Below are 19,981 nucleotides of genomic sequence, written 5' to 3' on the forward strand. Positions count from 1 at the left end.
TAAGACCAAAATATTATCTAAAAATATGACTATGAATGAAAAGGAAATGTTAGTAAAATTGACAGGTTATGAAATAGTGAAAAAGGTTAAATATTTTGGAGTATATATTACAGCCTCTAATGTGAAATTATATAAGAATAATTATGAGATGTTATGGTTAAAAGTACAAAAGGATTTAAATAATTGGAAAAAATTACAATTATCTTTGTTGGGGAAAATTGCAGCTGTTAAAATGAATGTTTTACCAAAGTTTCTCTTTTTGTTTCAAATGATACCTATTTTGAAGAAGGATGCTAATTTGGATGAATGGCAGAAGGGTATTAATAAATTTATTTGGGCGGGGAAAAAACTGAGAGTTAAACTTAAGATTTTACAAGACGCTTGGGAAAGAGGAGGACTTAAGGTGCCTAATTTGAAATTATATTATGTTGCAGTGGTTTTAACATTGGTTAGTGATTGGCTTAATTTAACAAATAAAAGAATACTCTATCTTGAGGGATGGGACTTATTATATGGGTGGCATGCATATTTAATATATAACAAAAAAGTTGACAAGGTATTTAAATCTCATATTTTAAGAAGTGCTTTATTGCGTGTTTGGAAAAAGTATTATTATAAGTTGAATTACAAAATACCAATTTGGGGGATTCCTGGACACGCAATAGAGGGTGTATCTATGGGTGTGAATTTGGATACGATTTCTTATAAGCAATTACTTAGATTGGTAGGGAATGATTGGCAATTAAGGTCGTTAGCCGAGTTAAAACAAGAAAATATTCGGCTAACGACCTTAATTGCCAATCATTCCCTACCAATCTAAGTAATTGCTTATAAGAAATCGTATCCAAATTCACACCCATAGATAGGGTTATGGACTAAAAGTATGTGTTGAACTAAGAATGGGTATGCAAGCTCCTAATTAACAATAAGTTGTCTTACAGACTGCTTAACCCTTTTTTTTTTACTCTTTTTATTTGAATTCAAGGATGACTTGGAACTGCAAGACATTTGGTGTGATACATGCAAGAATTATTTTTGATTATGGTTTAGTAGGTTGGAGATTATTAAGGTTAATAGATAGGCGCTTTTGGCGCGTAACTGAGAATTTGTTTATTTTTTTTTCTTTGAAATTAATATGAATAAGGACTGGGATTAAGAAAATCTATTCTGAGCAAAGCTCTTTTCTGTTTTTCTCTTTTTCTTTTTTACTTTATTTGTAATATTAATATTGTTTGTATTCATTTTACATGAGCTAGAGGGAGATAGAACTAATAGTTTATTGCTGATAACATAGGGGTGCTTATGTTTGTTTTTTGATTTTATACCCTGTATTTAGCTCTGGGAAGTCGGGGGGGGGGGAGGAGGGAATGGGGGGAAGGGATAGGGAGGGTTGGGTGGGGGTGGGGGAGGGGGAGGGGGGGATTAAAGTCAAAATGTATTGTAAAACTTTTTAAATAAAAAAAAGAAAATATTCTACAGTCTTGGTTCCAGTATACTCAACTGCAAGCTAGGTGGAAGTTAGATCAGAAGGTTGGTTTGACACTGACGGATGAAAATTTGGTAAAACAGATTAAAGATCAAACTCGAGCGCATATAAAGAGAATTTATAATGCTTTAATAGAATTGGATTGGGAAATGGAATTAGTGAAAGATTGCATGGTAAAGTGGGCTCAAAATATTCAAGAACCGATCCCATTGGATGTATGGGAGGTAATTTGGGTTAGAAATGTAAAATTTACTCAAGCCCAAAATTTAAGAGAAAATTTTTATAAAATGTTTTATAGATGGCATTTGGATCCTAAAAAGCTGTCTTGTATGTATTCCAATTTACAGCCCAAATGTTGGAGATGTGGCAGTTTGGACGCTACTTATTTTCATATTTGGTGGACTTGTAGAAATATAAAAGCTTTTTGGATTAAAATTTGGTGGAACATCCAAAAGATTTTTAAGAGGAAGATAAAGTTTACCCCACAATTATTTTTATTGGGTGTTATTACAGATTGTGATACTAAAGAAATTAACTTGATGTTGAATTTGATAACAGCTGCAAGGTTATTGGTAGGGCAATATTGGAAGAAGGACTGCCTGCCTACTATAGAGGAATGGACACTTAAAGTGTCAAATTTAGCAGAAATGGCTAAGATTTCTGCTTATCTGAAGGATCATTCACAAGAAAGATACATTTCGGTTTGGAGAAGATGGATAGATTATATTCAGAAAAAATATGGGACTAAAAAGTTCCATTTAGCTTATGAGTAAATTTTAGATTGTTATAATTTATTATAACAATTAATTTCTAAAAACTATATTCCATCTGTTAATTTCATTTGATTTCCCCTATCCCTAAAACATCATTCCTTGCAAAACATCAAATTAAAGCAATTTTGTTTAACAACAGTTAAATATATAATCTCAATGATCCTATATATCGTTTTAGTTGCCTTATCATAGATCCTGTCACTATATTTATTTCAATTTGTTTTCCCCCCTCAAAAAAAATTACAAATAACAGTCTTTTTCTGACATTCAACTATATTCACATTGATAAATTTCATCTTTTTTTCCTTCCTTCATGCAAACCTTCTCATACTTTTGTATTTCCCAATCAATATAGAGAAAAAAAAACAAACCAAAGAACAAAAACAACTTATTTCTCCCTTTACCTTCTAAATGTTCTTACAATCATTTCAACATTCAGCTATATTTACATTTATGAATTTAATTATATATATATATATATATATATATATATATATATATATATATATATATATATATATATATATATATATATATAAACCCTCTATACTTTTATACTTCTTAATAAAAAGACAAAAGAGAGACAAATACGAAAAGATATGCATTTCTTCCAATTCAAAATATATCCATTTCCTCAATTTCCACTCTTCTCAACTTATACTAAAATATATTTAATCCATTTAAACTTTAGACATTCCCCTTAATCTTTCCAATCATCTAATCCTCTAAAACTCATTTAAAACATAACTTTTTTATTTTATTCCTGTTTAAATTGTTCCAACATAAAAGAGTAAAACAAAAAAGGAAAAGGAAAAAATAAATCCCTCTAAAAATAATATATTTCAAAATTTTCACATTATTCAGCCAAATTCAAACATATGTATCTTCTTTCCCCTATATTCCAGATTGTTGAGGCAGATTAAAATGATTCCCTTTTGAATTAAGTCATGATTTTTTATTTTATATAGTTCCATTTTATTCATCTCTGCTATCTTCTCCTGAGGAAGTTCTTGAAATGAAGTTAAGTTGAAAGTAACTTGGTTCATACTCTCAAGATTCTTCCTTTTTATTCTTACTGGGGGTCTTCCCTCCCTTCCTATTGGGACCTCAAACTTAACTGTTGCCTTCACTTCCATTGCTCCCTGCTCCAGCTTCTTGTTTTCTCTGCCAGCATCCTTCTGTCTTTCAGTGCTTGTCTTTGCTCTGGTCAGGCCTCTGTTCAGCTTTCTGGTTGGCTCAGCTGCTCTGTCTGGTCTGCTCCTCTCAGCTGGTCACTCAGCTCCAAGCGTCTCTATTGCTGCTGCTACTGCGTTTCTCTCCCCCACCTCAGGTTTTGCCATCTCCAATTCCTCACAACCCAGGGATTGCTGTAGGCATTTTGTCCTCTGCCAGACCAGGCTAGCAGGAGGTGGTGGAGGGGGGCTGCTGATCTTGCTGGGGAGGGAACGCTGATCCAGTCCTTCACCTGGGGCAAGTCTCCACTGGGGAGTGCTGCAGGGCTGAAAGGAGGCAGGGAGAAGGCGGTGGTAGTCGGGCTGTCTCTACTTTGCTGGGCCCTGGGTCAGGCTGCCTGGCTGCCCCCTTGAGCTGGGCTGCCTAGATTAGGGTGTGGACCTGGGCAATTCCAGAATATGCTGTGTGTAATGTATTGGGATTTTACTTGAACTGTTTCACATGTCTGTTTGAATGCTGCTTAAGGTTGCTCAATTGGTGTTTCTGTGTAACGGTCACTGACTAGCCAGACTTGCTGTCTCCAAGAAGATCATTGGATGATTTGGGGCGGGAATGGGTTCCTTTAAACCTATTAGCCCCCACCTAGTGGACAACCGTATAAGTAGCTGCGCAGAAGCCTCTGTTTCAGTTCTGTTCCTGTTTGCCTCAATAAAGCAATGTTTGCAACCTCTCGTCTCACTTATTGCCAACAAAGAACTCACTACACAACACTGTGACCCACCGGTTTGCTGTCTCCAACAGTCTCCCTCCTCGTCTGCTATTCAGGTGCTGGTTCACTGCTCTCAGTTGCCATTTTTTCCAGTGCTGGGCTGCTTAGTAGCGCTCCAGAGCTGGGTCTCTTGTTCTCTGTTGCCAGCTGCCTCCAACTTCATGTTCAGCCATTCATTCACTGTGGTCCTGTTTGCTGGTATTTTCCTCCTTGACCCAATTTCTTCCTTTCCTTTATCATTTCTATATTTCTTATCTAACTTTCTGCTTCTTTTTCCTCTCTTTTCCCCATCTCCTAGTACCTTCCTACTTAGTTTGGTTAATTCTCTCCCCGTGATCCAATTCTGCTTCCTACACTACCGCCTTTGAATGGGATGAAGTATGAGAGAAGAAAATGACCAAAGTAGTGAAGAGCTATTAAAACAATTTAAACAAAATTATGGAACTTATTAGTGTTTAGAAGCCAATAAAAATAAGAAAAAGGAGGAATAGTGAAATGTAAAGTATTGCTTCTAAAGTTTTACTTATAGTTAAAGAACTTTTTGAAAAAATAGTAATATTACAGTTAACAAAATGGCTCCCAAGATAAGGGAGGGCGAGTGCTTTCTGAGCAGTAGCTAGGGCAGGGGTCAGCAACCCGAAAAAGGAAAAGAGCCACTGGGAACCGGTTCCATCACACATTAAAAAAAGTGGGAGCCGCGTGCGTGCATCCATGCATGCGCATGCACAAAATGGGTTTTTCTTGCGCATGCACGGACGCGTGCAGTTGCCTTTTTTTAATGTGTGATGGAACCGGTTCCCGGTTGCGTGACGGCGACGGCCCGTCTGCAAAGCTGCGGCTTTCGGCAGCCTGCAAACGTGCCGCAGCAGCTTTCGCAAGAAGCGGCGCCGCTACCCATTCCGAGAGGTGCGCGCACACCTCTCCGAACGACCGTAGGTGCACGCGCACCTCCCCAAACCTCCCCAAACGTCGGCAGGTCTCCGTACCTCCGCGCGAACGGGCAGCGGCCCCACTTCTTGCGAAAGCTGCCGCGGCCCGTCTGCAAAGCTGCCGAAAGCAGCAGCTTTGCAGACGGGCCGCGGCAGCTTTCGTAAGAAGCGGCACCGCTACCCATTCCGAGAGGTGCACGCGCACCTCTCTGAATGACCGTAAGTGCGCGCGCACCTCCCCAAACCTCCCCAAACATCGGCAGGTCTCCGGACGGCGGTGGCTTGGGAGAGGTGCGCGCGCACTCTCCAAACCGCCGCCATCTCGTTTGCACAGCTGCCGTGTTCGTCAATGTTTGACGAACGCGGCAGGTCTCCGGACGGGACGGCGGCGGCTTGGAGAGGCGCCCGGTGCGCGTGCACCTCTCGGAACGGGTGGTGCCACTCTCCATTTGGAGAGGTGCGCGCGCACCACTGCCCGTTCGAAGAGGTGCGCGCGCACCGGGCGGCTGGGAGTTGCAGGAGACGGCTCAAAGAGCTGCATGCGGCTCCGGAGTCGCGGGTTGCCGACCCGTGAGCTAGGGAGACTTTGCCCTGTAGCTAAGGAGGTTTTGCCCTGTAGCTAGGGGGATTTTAGACTTTGCCCTGTAAGTAGGGAATGTTTGTTAATAGGTGGTCCCAATGGTTTGTGAGCTTGTTAGTATCCAGCCAATGGGAAAGCAGAACAGTGTTGAGTGCAAGGAAATGGAGTATAAAAGCTCATTGCCTGCTTTGATCTGGGTCCACCTCATGTGCACCTGTATTTGCAAATACGTAATAAACTTTTGCAATATTTGGTACTGGATTGCCTTTATTGCTTACCTACTTCTAACAATAGATTATTATCAAATATCTGCAACTGAATCCTATTTGTTGTTGGTAGTGGAGGTGGTGGTGATGGTAAGTGACTGAACCATGATGGTAATTGGCAGTGTTCAAATACTCTGAATAAATAAGCAGGGCCTTGCTACTCTAGGGGAGCTGATATCCATGTTAAGGAGTCCACCAGCCCTTTGTGCTCTCCACAGATGGGAAAAAAATTACAACACTGCATTTTGTCTAGAACAACTTTAGAAAAAGTAGAAAACTGTAAACCACTAGGTTCTTCACAGATCTGTGACATTCTTCCTGCATCCTGATTTAGTTTACTGGATCTAAGTCAATTTCTACCTCAGTTTGTGAACCTGCTTCAGTTAAGTGATCTACTAAAACTTGGCTGAACGGAGGTACCCTTTGTAGAGCCATAGTTTCTTACTCTGTTTTCTGTACTTTTTAATTTAATTTAATTATCAAATTTATTTACCAGCTATCTCAAGAGACACCTATAGCAACAGTTGGCAAGAAGAAAGTTCTGTTGCCACAGATACCACTTTTTCCTTTTGTTATCTCTACATTGATAGATTTAAGGAGGAAATATAAATGGTTAGACTCAGAAGTAAATAGTTCATTTGCTGATCCAAAACACAATAATTGGGATCAACATAATCCATTTGGGACTATGCTTTCATGCCACAAAGTTCTTTGGAGGTTATCTATACAGAAAAAACTATTTATATGAGACTTTATTGTGTTATGTTACGCTATGGTTAAAGCTATTTTGATTTCACTAGGAATATTTTAGTGGGATTTTATATTGTGGTGACCTAAGATGAGGTAGTAAATCAATGTGGTATAGTGGTTAAGGTATCAGGCTAGAAACATAGCAAAGGAGACTGTGAGTTCTAGTCCCACCTAGGCACAAAGCCAGCTGGGTGCCTTATGCCAGTCACTATCTTTCAGCTCTAGAAAGGAGACAATTATAAACTCTTCTGAAAAAGGCAGTCTCCAAGAAACGGTATGATTAAACAGATTATTTTAAAAAGATGAGGTGGAAAGATATAATAGTATATAGCTTTAATGAAGAGGAAAAGTGAGGCAGTTATTTAATATGCACCCCAAAAATCATGCCAAATGAATAAAATATTTTTTAATTTTATTAAATTGCTACTACAAACTAATGCACTGAATGATTTATTTCCCTAATAAATTCATTTCCTGCTTTTCATAGAGAGGTTTATATAGGAAATAGGTTCACTTTTTAAATAAACTAATGAGTATTTAAGGTTAAAAGGCATTTGTTTCCCCTGTGTTTCTATAAAATTTGCTATTCCTAATTCATGGGTGCTTTCTATTGCTTATTTTCATCTGCTGTTTGTGGAACAAAAATCAACAATTGTTTCTTAGTCTATACATGAAAGGTAGAAATATCTGTAATGACTCTTGTCAGAAGGTTGACCTGAAATGGCTTCCTTTCTATCTGAAAGTACTAATAGTATTTGAGCCAGTGATGTAGGCCACTGATTCTTACCTCCCTTTATGGGCAGTCATGATTATGAGCAAATGCATATACAAAGTGGTCTTTCACTTGCTTCCCTTGACTAGATATTATGGAAAGTCAGCCCCTCCCCCCAGAGAAGGAAATATTAAAAGGGCAGAATATTATATTTCCTCAAAGGATCTTAAAGAGGCAGAAAAGCATGTCCAGTTTTTCTTAATAGCCCCAAGTCTCCCTCCCCCAAGCAGAAACCAGCTCTGTAGAAATACAGATGTAAATAATCCATTCAGGAAGGTTGAAGCTAGAAGATTAAGAAGACAAAGAAACCGAAAATTTACATACCTCACACAAACTCTAAGACAGGACATAATAGGATTAACACAGAGATGCCAAAGGGGCACACTCAGACTCAGGTCAAAGTACATGACACAGGAAATACAAAGCCTCAAACAGGAACAGGAAACAACCTCAAGAGCCTCAGAGGGTATAAAAACCCACTCCCTAAATGTGCTTGCTCTCTTTTGTTCCAGAGCTATCTTTCTGTCTGGCTCTCCTCTTCAATAAACTGTAACCTACTTTCTAAAGCAGTCACCATATTGTTTATTCCCGGCTTGGACTGAACCATGATGAAGACTTTTCCTTCAACAATAGTTATTCTAGCATGCTGGAGAATCAGTTGACAGTAACACAGTAGTTGGATCTATTGCACAAACTTATGAGCCAGTAGCAGGACTTTCAAAAACTGGAGATGCACCTGGGCAAAGCATGATGTGCCATCTCCAGAGACTCACATGGTATCTTCCATAAATACCTACTTATAATATGAACAGCAGCATTCTGGCCATAGATTGGAGGGTAAAATGGGGTCTTGGATAACCTGGAAAATGACTGTTACAATAATCCAAACATGACACAACACACTATGAACTAATTGGTTGGCCATCTTGGTTATAAGGATCCAAAAGATTCCATGCAGATTCATTAAATACAAATTCCAACTGAGACCAAAATTTCTGTTGTTAAGCAAATCACTGCAATTCTTAGTGAATCATGAGGTCATTAAGTGAAGCCAGCTTCCCCCATTGACTCCTTATTGGAAGCTGGCTGGGAAGGTTGCAAATGGTGATCACATGAATCTGGGACCCTGCAACCATTATAAATACATGCCAGTTGCTAAACTCCCAGTTTTTATCACATGATGCTGCAACAGTCATAAGTCCAGGGACCAGTTGTAAGTCACTATTTTCAGTGCTCGTGTAACTTTGAATGGTTGCTAAATGGATGATTACCAGTTTATAACCAATGTTTAATATGAAAGAAAGGCTTTCAAGACAGTTTACCATTGATTTATCTGGATTCCTCGCAAACAAGGAGATGTCATTTTCAGTTCTGAACAAAAATATGGAATTTAAATACAAAATATCTGATGAATTTTTCACTAAGTGTTTGACATAAAGGTCCTTCCTGAACTATACTTTCTTCCTTTTCCCTCCTTTTTGTAGGATTACTACCACAGCTGCCTGCATGATGGATTTACGTAGATATCCTTTAGATGAACAAAACTGCACGCTGGAAATTGAAAGCTGTAAGTCTTACTATTCCCCACCAATACATAAAATTACAACTTTACTTGTGAGTGTGTATATACAGTATATATATACAGTTTTTCAGCAGAATTTCAACTTTCAGAGCTGCTGGAAAGTGCTACATGCTGTAAGTTTGGGAAGGGCTGCACCAAAAAAGTAGCGGCCCGTGCGCCTAACGGCACGCGAATTATATAACTAAATATCAAAAACAGCAGCGGTACATTCAGGGCAAGTGCATCTGAGATTTGTTGTAACTCAGCATGTCTGGCTTAGTTCAGTGCAACACTTGTTTTGCAGCTGTCTTTTGCAGTACCCTTTTCAAACTTGGAAACTGTCCTATCTGTAAACAAATCACTCATCTACAAGGACAGATTATTTATCTAGGGTCTGTAATCTGTGCTCTTCAGGCAGAAATTAGGTGTCCAGTTCAGCCCTTCTACCCTATTGAGCCTCCGTGCTATCAGCCCCCTCTACCAGAAAGATAATGCAGGAGAAGGGCAGTGTGGACAACTGTGGGATCTGGCAGGGTGAGATCTGTGAACCATAAACCCAAAGCTTTTGCTGTGTCCCTGCACAACAGATACAGTGCCCTTTCTGACCTTAATAGGGACATTAAGGAGACAGGTAAAGGTATCTGTGATAATAACTCAAATAAGTAGGGGATCGTGGTCCAAGATGAAAAAATTGTTTTTGACAGGGAGAAGTGTGAATCTGGTATTACACACCAGTCATGCAAGAACAGAAAGGCATCCAAAAAGAGAAGCCACCTTCTGGTTGGTGATTCAATTATAAGGGATGTAAATTTAGGAAAGGACACAGAGGTTTTTAAAGAGGTCAGGTGTCTTCCAGGTGCTACTGCCAGTAGGGACAAGAAGCGAATTTCTAAAATAATCAAGAATGGCAGCAAGGACTGTGATGTGGAGGTTATTGTACATCTTGGTACTAATGATCTATCCCAAAAAGATGTACTCTCTGTGTAGAGAGCTTGGGGCAGGAACTTAGCAGAATAGGCTGTAGGCTTACTTTTTCAGAGGTCTTACCAGTGTATAAGGAGCAAAATGGAAAAGGCCAGCATATAGCAGAATTTAATATGTGGCTAAAGGAGTGGTGTAAAGGAGAAGGCTTTGGTTATATTAGTCACGATGCCTGTAGCTGATCCAATGAAAAAATGTATAAAAGAGATGGTCTGCATCCATCCAAGAAAGGGACTGAGTTACTTGGCAATAAAATCACAGCTTTTTTGGAGGAACATTTAAACTAAATAATAGGGATAATGAGTTAATTGATACAGAACATCACTGTCCCCGGCAATCCAAGAAAATAGAGGAAGCCAGGCACCACACAAGTTATGCAGCAAGTAAACACAGGGTCAGTCATAAAGGACTCAAATGTCTATACACTAATGCACAGAGTATGAACAGTAAGCAGGGTGAACTAGAAATTCAGGTACATGAGGGCAGATATGATATCGTTGCCATTACAGAAACATAGTGGGAAGAAACCTACAAATGGAACACACAGCTAAACAAAAGAGGAGGTGGAGTTGCTCTATATATAAGAAATAACTTTATCTCTACAGACATAGAGCACAACAATGATGAAAACTGTAAACTTGAATGTATTTGGGTCAATATAAAAGGGGGGAAAATGACATTGACATAGGTGTATACTATAGGCCGCCCAACCAAACAGAGGAAATAGATGAACTTTTTGCTAGTCAGCTAAATAAGGTATGTAATAAACACATCACAATAGTAATGGGGGACTTTAATTACCCTGATATCAACTGGGAGACAAACTCTGCACCAAGTGGAAGATCAAACAGATTCCTGTCAAACCTAGCAGACAACTTTCTCTCCCAAAAAGTAGAGAAGGGAACTAGGGGATTAGCCATATTGGATTTAATTCTCACAAACAGAGATGAAATGATAGAAGGTGTCGAAGCCACAAGAACCTTGGGGGGAAGTGATCATGCAATATTGGAATTCAACATTCTGGAGGCACAAGCAATAGAACACAGCCAAACTAGAATCTTGGATTTTAAAAGAGCTAATTTCAATAAACTTAGAGAGACCATGGGAAGAATTCCATGGATGAGAATCCTAAAGGGGAAAACAACTCAAGAAGCTTGGAAAATTTTGAAAAGTGAGATAATAAAGGCCCAGTCTAGCACAATACCAACAAAGAAGAAAAATAACAGCTCTCAAAAGAAACCAGCATGGCTGCATAAAGAACTCTCTGATAAATTGAAAGATAAAAAAGACAAGTATAAGAATTGGAAAGAGGGGCACATAACTAAGTCAGAATATCAGCAAACAGCCCGTGCCTGCAAAGATGAAGTGAGGAAAGCTAAGGCTCAAAATGAACTAAGGCTTGCGACCAAAGTCAAAAATAACAAAAAATGCTTCGTTCAACATATAAAAAACAAGAAAAAAGTTAAGGAAATGATTGGTCCATTAGTGGGGGAAAGTGGCAAGAAGGTGACAAGCAATAGGGAGAAAGCAGAACTATTTAACTCGTTTTTTGCATCTGTCTTTACACAAAGGGAAAAAACAGTCCAACCTACCAAAACCAGTGCCACAAAAACAGAATAGAAATGCAAGTTAAGATAGGCAAAAAAATGGTAAATGAGCACCTGTCCAGCTTAGACGAGTTCAGATCACCAGGACCAGATGGATTACACTCCAAGGTTCTCAAGGAACTGGTAGACATGATCTCAGAACCACTGTACTATATTTTTCAAAGATCCTGGAGCACTGGCGAACTACCAGAGGACTGGAAAAGAGCTGATGTAGTTCCCATCTTCAAAAAAGGGGAAAAAATAGATCCAGGAAACTACAGACCTATCAGCCTGACCTAAATACCTGGGAAGTTTCTGGAAAAGATAATCAAACAACAAATCAGCGAACACCTAGATGCAAACAAAGTCATCACTAAAAGTCAACATGGGTTTGTCAAAAACAGATCATGCCAGAGAAATCTTATTACATTCTTTGACCAACTGACAAAATTAGTGGACCAGAGGAATGCTGTTGATATAATTTACTTGGACTTCAGTAAGGCATTTGATAAAGTAGATCACAACCTACTACTTGATAAGATAGAAAAATGTCGGTTAGATAGCATCACCACTAGATGGATTTGTAGCTGGCTGACAGGCCGTACTCAGCATGTGGTCCTCAATGGAACTGCATCTACATGGAAGGCAGTGTGTAGTGGGGTGCCCCAGGGCTCTGTTCTGGGCCCAGTGCTCTTCAACATCTTCATTAACGATTTGGATGAGGGGATAGATGGGGAACTCATCAAATTTGCAGATGACACCAAGCTGGCAGGAATAGCCAATACTCCAGAAGATAGGCTTAAGATACAGGAGGATCTGGACAGACTCGAACACTGGGCACTATCTAACAAAATGAAATTCAATGGTGAAAAAAGTAAGGTTCTACATTTAGGCAGGAAAAATCAAATGCACAGGTATAGTATAGGTGGTACCTTGCTTGATAGTAGTAACTGTGAGAGGGATCTCGGAGTCCTAGTAGACAATCACTTCAATATGAGCCAGCAGTATGCCGCAGCTGCCAAAAAAGCCAACACAGTGCTAGCTTGCTGTAACAGAAGGATAGAATCAAGATCAAGTGAAGTACTAATACCACTTTACAATGCTTTGGTAAGGCCACACCTGGAATACTGCATCCAGTTTTGGTCACCACGATGTAAAAAAGATGTCGAGACTCTAGAAAGGGTACAGAGAAGAGCAACAAAGATGATTCGGGGGCTGGAGGCTAAAACATATAGGGAACGGTTGCTGGAATTGGGTATGTGTAGTTTAACGAAGGGAAGAGTGAGGGGTGACATGATAGAAGTGTTCCAATATCTCAGGAGCTACCACAAAGAAGAGGGAGTCAAGCTATTCTCCAAAGCACCTGAAAGCAGGACAAGAAGCAACGGATGGAAACTAGTCAAGGAGAGAAGCAACCTAGAACTAAGGAGAAACTTCCTGACAGTTAGAACACTGGAGGTTTTTAAGAAGAGACTGGACAGCCATTTGCCTGAAATGGTATAAGGTTTCCTGCCTGAGCAGGGGGTTGGACTAGATAACCTCCAAGGTCCCTTCCAACTTTATATATATATAAAGGGTTTCAAAGTGTTCCATGTAGAGGTTTGCGATGACAGGTGAAAGGGGTGATCCCATGGGTGCTCCTTCCATTTGTTTGTATCTTTGTCCATTGTAGATGAAGTATGTGTTTGATAGGCACAAAAACCCAAGACAGAGAACAAGAAAATGGCAAAGCCCTCCTCCCATACTTAAAAGGGACCACAGACAGAAGCAGCAAGATCCTCCAAAAACACAACATCAAAACAGCATTCTACACAGACAGAAAAATATCCACCATCCTAAGAAACCCCAAAGACATAATTGGGTTAGAAAACCAAGGAGTATACGAAATCCCATGCACCACCTGCCCCACCACATACATCGGACAGACCAACAGAAGAATAAGAGCACACATTGAAGAGCACAAGAACTCACTCAGAAAGGGAGAACAAACTTCATCCCTGTTCCAACACTTTAAAGCCACGGGACATGAAATTGATTTTTTAAAAAACCAGAACTATCGCCAAAATTGAACATTTTAACAACAGAATAATCAGAGAAGCCATCGAGATAGAAAAACGCCCCCACAGCATGAACAAACGAGATGATACCTCTCGCCTACCAGCCATTTGGAAACCCGCCTTGATTGACAGACGAGTCCCAACCACCAAGAATGATACCAGACCCAAACTCATGATAACATCACATGACATCACTACCACACAACCATTCAAAAAGCAAATCCGAACCCACAACGATAATGACACACAACCACCAAACAGAAACCTAACTATATATATATATATATATATATATATATATATATATATATATATATATATATATATATATATATATATATATATATATATATATATATATATATATATATATATATATATATATATATATATATATATATATATATATATATATATATATATATATATATATATACAGTATATATGAGATTGCTATATTTCTATTGAAATGCAAAAAAAATGATGAAAACTTTACTTGGGTTCATTTAAAACACTCCTATCATCAAAGGACCATGATTTTCAGTGTCTTTTGCCAGTTTCCAGCATTTACTTCCAGTTTCTGGCAAAACCACCCATCGAAAAAACAGGTTCGCTTAATGACCACTTTTAAATGGGTCATAAAGTTGGGCATGGTTACATGGTGACCCACTTGACAGCTACCATTACTTATGATGTCATTCTGAGCTTAATTATGTTCATAGTTCAAGGTGTACTTATACTGCCCAGTTACTTGTAATATCCATAAAATTCTTTTACACTGGGATGAAGCCTATTGAGTGAAGCCATCAAAATACCAAACAAACTGAATGCAATATTTAAAAGGAAAAAAACTTGTCTTGCAATGCATTGTGTAAATCAAAACTTTTTGTACGTGCATTCTGACATTGGGCTCAAGCACATCAATCACAAGGTTTATACTGTGATTTCATGAAACATGTTTCATTCCACCATTGCACCATTCTGTGGCCATCAGTGGTGTCCACAGAGTAGGGTCAAGTTGGTGGCCATGATTACACAATTAAAGCTCCATATGAATTTATGTATGTGTCACACCCCAAAACTCCTTGTCTGCTCTCTCCTTTCTTCTATTCTTTTGGGGCCTGCCATTCCTGTTGGGAGAGGGGATGCATGGGGGATTCATAGTGGTAACTTTCACTTTCTCCTTTCTTTGTCTGGCCTCTTCTTTTGAGAATGGAATGCATCTCCTTATCTAGGAGACAGTTACAAGGAAATAAAAGTTGGAGAAAACCTTGAGATGTGCACCTATCATACCAGTCAGCTGCCCATCAAGCCACCTGTGGATTGGCTGGATTTCAAATGGACATTATGACTTTGGTGGGAGGGGGCATATTTCTTCCTTTAATTATATCATCCACTCAGGCTTTTCTTCAGATCTTGCCATATATTCCCTACTGTCACTAGCCCCTAATAAAAGTTTCCTTTTGAGACAATGCCTGTTTCAAGAGTTCTGCTTTCTTGGGTGATTAGTTGAAGTGTGTCCTGACAGAAAGCGAGATCTACATAGTACTCAACCCAGAGAAGTAAACTGTTCTACCGAGGGAGTCGCAACCAAATTCTAGATGGAGGAGTTCCAGGCAGCGTATTGGGCCAAAGACCTCCTCAGCCTTGAAACCAGCAAAAGCCTCTCCAGGAACCTGGAAGCAGCTGGACCATCTGGTGAAGAAGATTGAGCCAGATGGTCACTCAAAGTTGGAAAGAAGGAAGGCTGGGAGGAGAAAGCCCTGAAAGTCACCTTAACCCGTGGGGGAGATAAGAAAAAAACTAAGAAGAAGAATCCAGACCCTGCCCACCCCCCAGACAAAGACTCAGAGAAAGAAGAACCCAAACCAGGATCTATGGAAGCTGTAATGGAGTATGTGAAGAAATGCAGGTAGGTCTGGTAGGTCAAGCTCTGGCCCTACGAGCCAGTGACCCTGGAGAAATGGAGAACAATGAGGGGAGGGGTGCCTGCTAGTTTTGCCATCAGATCCTTATGCATTGGCCTAGGGAACCACATAGAGACTTTGGCTTTCATTATGGCCCCTGGAATGGAGTAGCCATTAGTCCTCGGGTTGGCATGGTTAAAGAAATGGAACCCTATGGTTAATTGGTGGGAGGGGCAACTCAAGTTTGCAGAGGAGGAAGCCCTACCCATAGCTAAAGAAACTGGTGGGAGATGGATTACATCACAAATTTGCCTCCACCCTTAATGAGTCAGAGCTACAAAGCCTTCCAATGGAATACCGAGATTTACCTAAGGTGTTCAATGAGAAGAAGGTGGATGAATTCCCCCCTCACTGCTCCACAGACTGTGCTATTGAAATCATCCCAGGAGCAAAGCTGCCAAAATGAAAAAATGTATTCAATGGTTCCTAGAGAACTGAATGAACTGGAAATGTTTATAAGGAAAAATTTACAAAGGGGTTTTATTGAATCAGCTAAACTTCGAGTGGCTGCCCACGTCCTATTTAGGGAAAAGAAGGATGGGTCTATTTGTCTCTGTGTGGATTATAGATGTCTGAATGCTGTGTGTGTGGAGAACATGTACCCCCTACCATTAATGAAGGACATGTTAACATACCTGTCAAAAGGGAAAATCTTTTTGAAACTAGACCTGAGAGAAGCTTATTACCGCATAAGGATTAGAAAGGGAGATGAATGGAAAATGGCTTTTAACTGCCTACTAGGATGTTTCCAATTCAAAGTACTCCCTTTTGGACTGCAGGGGGTGCCTGCCTTTTTCATGCAATTGATAAATGATGTGTTGAGGGAACACTTGCATAAAGGGGTTTTGGTCTACCTGGATGATATGCTTATCTACACTGAAATGAAAGATGAACACATCAAACTGGTCAGGACTGTTTTGAAAAAATTACGCTCTGCAAAGCTGTTCTCCAAGTTATCTAAATGTGCATTCCACAAAGAGCATATTGATTACCTGGGATATAACATATCCCCTGAGGGGATAGAGATGGATCCAGGAAAGGTGAGGGCAGTGCTGGATTGGGCTACCCCCAAAACCAGGAAACAACTCCAAAATTTTCTGGGGTTTGCCAATATAGACAATTTATTCAATCGTTTGCTCAGATTGCCCTCCCTATCACCAGTCTGCTAAAGACCAAAGGGGGCCATAAACCTAAACTTAGCCAGCCACTAAAATGGACAGGTAAATGTCAAGCAGCATTTGAAAAACTTAAAAAGAATTGTTCTCCATGGAGCCAGTCCTGAAGCATCCAGATCTAGACCAGCAATTCATCATCCAAGCTGATGCCATTGATGTGTCTGTGGGGGCTATACTCTTACAAAGGAATAAGGAAGGGAAGTTAAAACCTTGTGCATGCACCTCTAAGAAACTGTCAGACACTGAGCAGAGATGGGCAGCTTGGTAAAAGGAAGCCTATGCAGTATGGTGGGCTTTACTAACTTGGAGGTTTTATCTTGAGGGACATAAAATACCATTCCAAGTATGGACTGATCAAAAAAACCTAGACTATGAAAACACCCAGGAAACTTTCCCCCAAACAAGCAAGATGGTTGCAGCATTTTCACAGATTTAATTTCACGATCCATTACCTTCCAGGGGGAAAAAACTTTTTAGCTGATGCCTTATCAAGACTACCTCAATACAACAGTAAGAAGCCTGAGATAACTAAAAACGTTCTTGCAGCCTCATCAACTAACTTCCTTGGTCACTACCAGGGCTCAAACTAGAGCAAAAGAGTCAGAAAATAAGACTTTACTATTAGAATTCAAGCAGGCTTTAGATACTGATGAATGGTTTCACAATCATAGCAATCTGTGTGTACTAAAAGACAGATTGGCATGGATCATGGAGAAAATGTATGTCCCAGCTAGGTTGAGGCTTAAAGTAATGGAGGCTGGTCAGGATTCAAAGACTGATGAGCATTTTGGGTTTGTAAAAGCCTTGTGCCTAATTAAAAGGCAATTTGGTGGCCTGCATTAAAAAGGACATTGCAAGCTGTGTAGCCAGTTGTTCCATATGTGCAGCTGCAAAACAGCATCAAGGGAAACCCCCAGGGTTACCTCAACCAATGGCAAGTCAGTCAGCACCATGAAGAGAGATTTCCATGGATTTTATTGAACTGCCTGAAAGTGCTGGAAATATGGTTATCTGGGTGGTTACAGATAAGTGCATTTTATACCCTGCCTCAAAATCCCTACTGCCTAAACCTTAGCCAAGCTTTTTGTACAACACATTTACTGTTTCCATGGTGTCTCACATCAGATTATCTGGGATTGAGGGGTCCAATTCGCTTCAAAATTCTGGAGAGCTTTTTTAGATCTTTTGGGATCTACTCAAAGATTAACATCTTCCCATCATCCCCAGTCAAATGGGGGGACAGAATGTATGAACTCGGTTCTAGAGCAATATCTAAGGAGTTTCATAAATTATCAGCAAGAAAATTGGTAGGACTTATTGCCTTTCGCTGAGGTAGCTTACAACAATGCAGTACATTCCAGTATTGGTTTTATCCCTTTCCAAGTTGCCAATGGCCAAACATTTGTAGCCATTCCAGAACTCTCCATCAAGGAACCTGAAATGGCATCGTTAAAAGACTGGATTAAGTAATTACAAAATACCTGGCCAGTTGTCCGCAAAGCTGTCGATGAGACAGAGAGACAAACAAACTCCAAATGGATAAAAAGAGGATGGAGCAGAAACCCCTCAAAGTCGGTGAGCACATTTTTCTCTCCACTAAATATTTAAAATCATTACAACCTTTGAAGAAACTAGGACCTAAATATGTTGGACCTTTTACAATTAAATGCATCATCAACCCAGTTACAGTCAAATTAGAGCTGCCAAAGAATCTACAGAAAATCCACCCAGTATTCCACTGCAGCTTACTCAAACCAGGTCACCTCCACCCTCAGCCCCCCTGCTCCACCATTAGCTACATCCATTATGATGAAGGGTGAACAACACTGAAATTAAAGACATTTTAGACTCTAGACCCCACCATGGGGTAACTCAATACCTAGTTTCATGGAAAAACCTCCCTGCCTCCCAAAATGAATGGGTGTACAAGCAGCATGTTAGAGCCCCTTGATTGCTACAACGTTTTCACTCTTCATATCCAGATAAACCTAAATGATTTTTTGTTGTTTTCCCTTTCCCTGTTTTGTCTTTCAGGTGCATTTCCCATATTTTTTTGGGGGGGGCGGATGTCAGACCCCAGAACTCATCTGCTCTCTTTTTTTATTCTATTCTTTTGGAGCCTGCCATTCCTGTTGGGGGAGGGGGTGCATGGGGGATTCATAGTGGTAACTTTCATTTTCTCCTTTCTTTGTCTGGCCTCCTTTTGAGAATGGAATGTGTCTCCTTATCTAGGAGACAGTTATAAGGAAACGAAAGCTGGAGAAGACCTTGAGATGCGCGCCTACTGTACCAGTCAGCCACTCATCAAGCTACCTGTGGATTGGCTGGATTTCAAACAGACATTATGACTTTGGTAGGAGGAGGCATACTGCTTGCTTTAATCATATCATTCATGTGGGCTTTTCTTCAGATCTTGCCTTATATTCCCTACTGTCACTAGCCCCTAATAAAAGTTTCTCAAGGTCTTCTCCAGCTTTAGCTGTGTCCCTGCATAACAGATACAGTGCCCTTGCTGACTTTAATAGGGACATTAAGGAAACAGGTCAAGGTAATTGTGATAACTCAAATAAGCAGGGGACCATGGTCCGAGATGAACTTGTTTCTGACAGGGAGAAGTGCGAATCAGGTATTACACATCAGTCATGCAAGAAAAGAAAGGTACCCAAAAAGAGAAGCCACCTTCTGGTTGGTGACTCAATTATAAGGGATGTTAATTTAGGAAAGGATACAGAGGTTTCAAAAGAGGTCAGGTGTCTTCCAGGTGCTACTGCCAGTAGGGACAAGAAGCGTATTTTCAAAATAGTCAACAATGCCAGCAAAGACTATGATGTGGATGCCATTGTACATCTTGGCACTAACGATCTGTCCCAAAATGATGTACTCTCTGTGCAGAATGATTTCCAGAGCTTGGGGCAGGAACTCAGCAGAATAGGCTGTAGGATCACTTTTTCAGAGGTCTTACCATAAGGAGCAAAATGGAAAAGGCCAGCATATAGCAGAATTTAATATGTGGCTAAAGGAGTGGTGTAAAGGAGAAGGCTTTGGTTATATTAGTCACGATGCCTGTAGCTGGTCCAATGAAAAAATGTACAAAAGAGATGGTCTGCATCCATCCAAGAAAGGGACTGAGTTACTTAGCAATAAATTCACAGCTTT

General features: G+C 40.0%; 1 protein-coding gene across 1 annotated transcript in view; it reads left to right on the forward strand.

Annotated features, from left to right (window-relative positions):
• GABRB1 (gamma-aminobutyric acid type A receptor subunit beta1) overlaps window positions 1–19,981 on the forward strand; it is a gene marked incomplete at its 5' end in the record, with an annotated part of 166,602 nt that overhangs the window by 122,681 nt on the left and 23,940 nt on the right. Inside the window, one exon of the mRNA XM_081332106.1 lies at window positions 8,983–9,065. Within this exon, the coding sequence (XP_081188232.1) occupies window positions 8,983–9,065 (83 nt within the window). The remainder of the gene's footprint in view (window positions 1–8,982; window positions 9,066–19,981) is intronic.

Source organism: Vipera berus, assembly GCF_964194415.1.
Source record: "Vipera berus genome assembly, chromosome: 7".
NCBI classification, from domain to species: Eukaryota; Metazoa; Chordata; class Lepidosauria; order Squamata; family Viperidae; genus Vipera; species Vipera berus.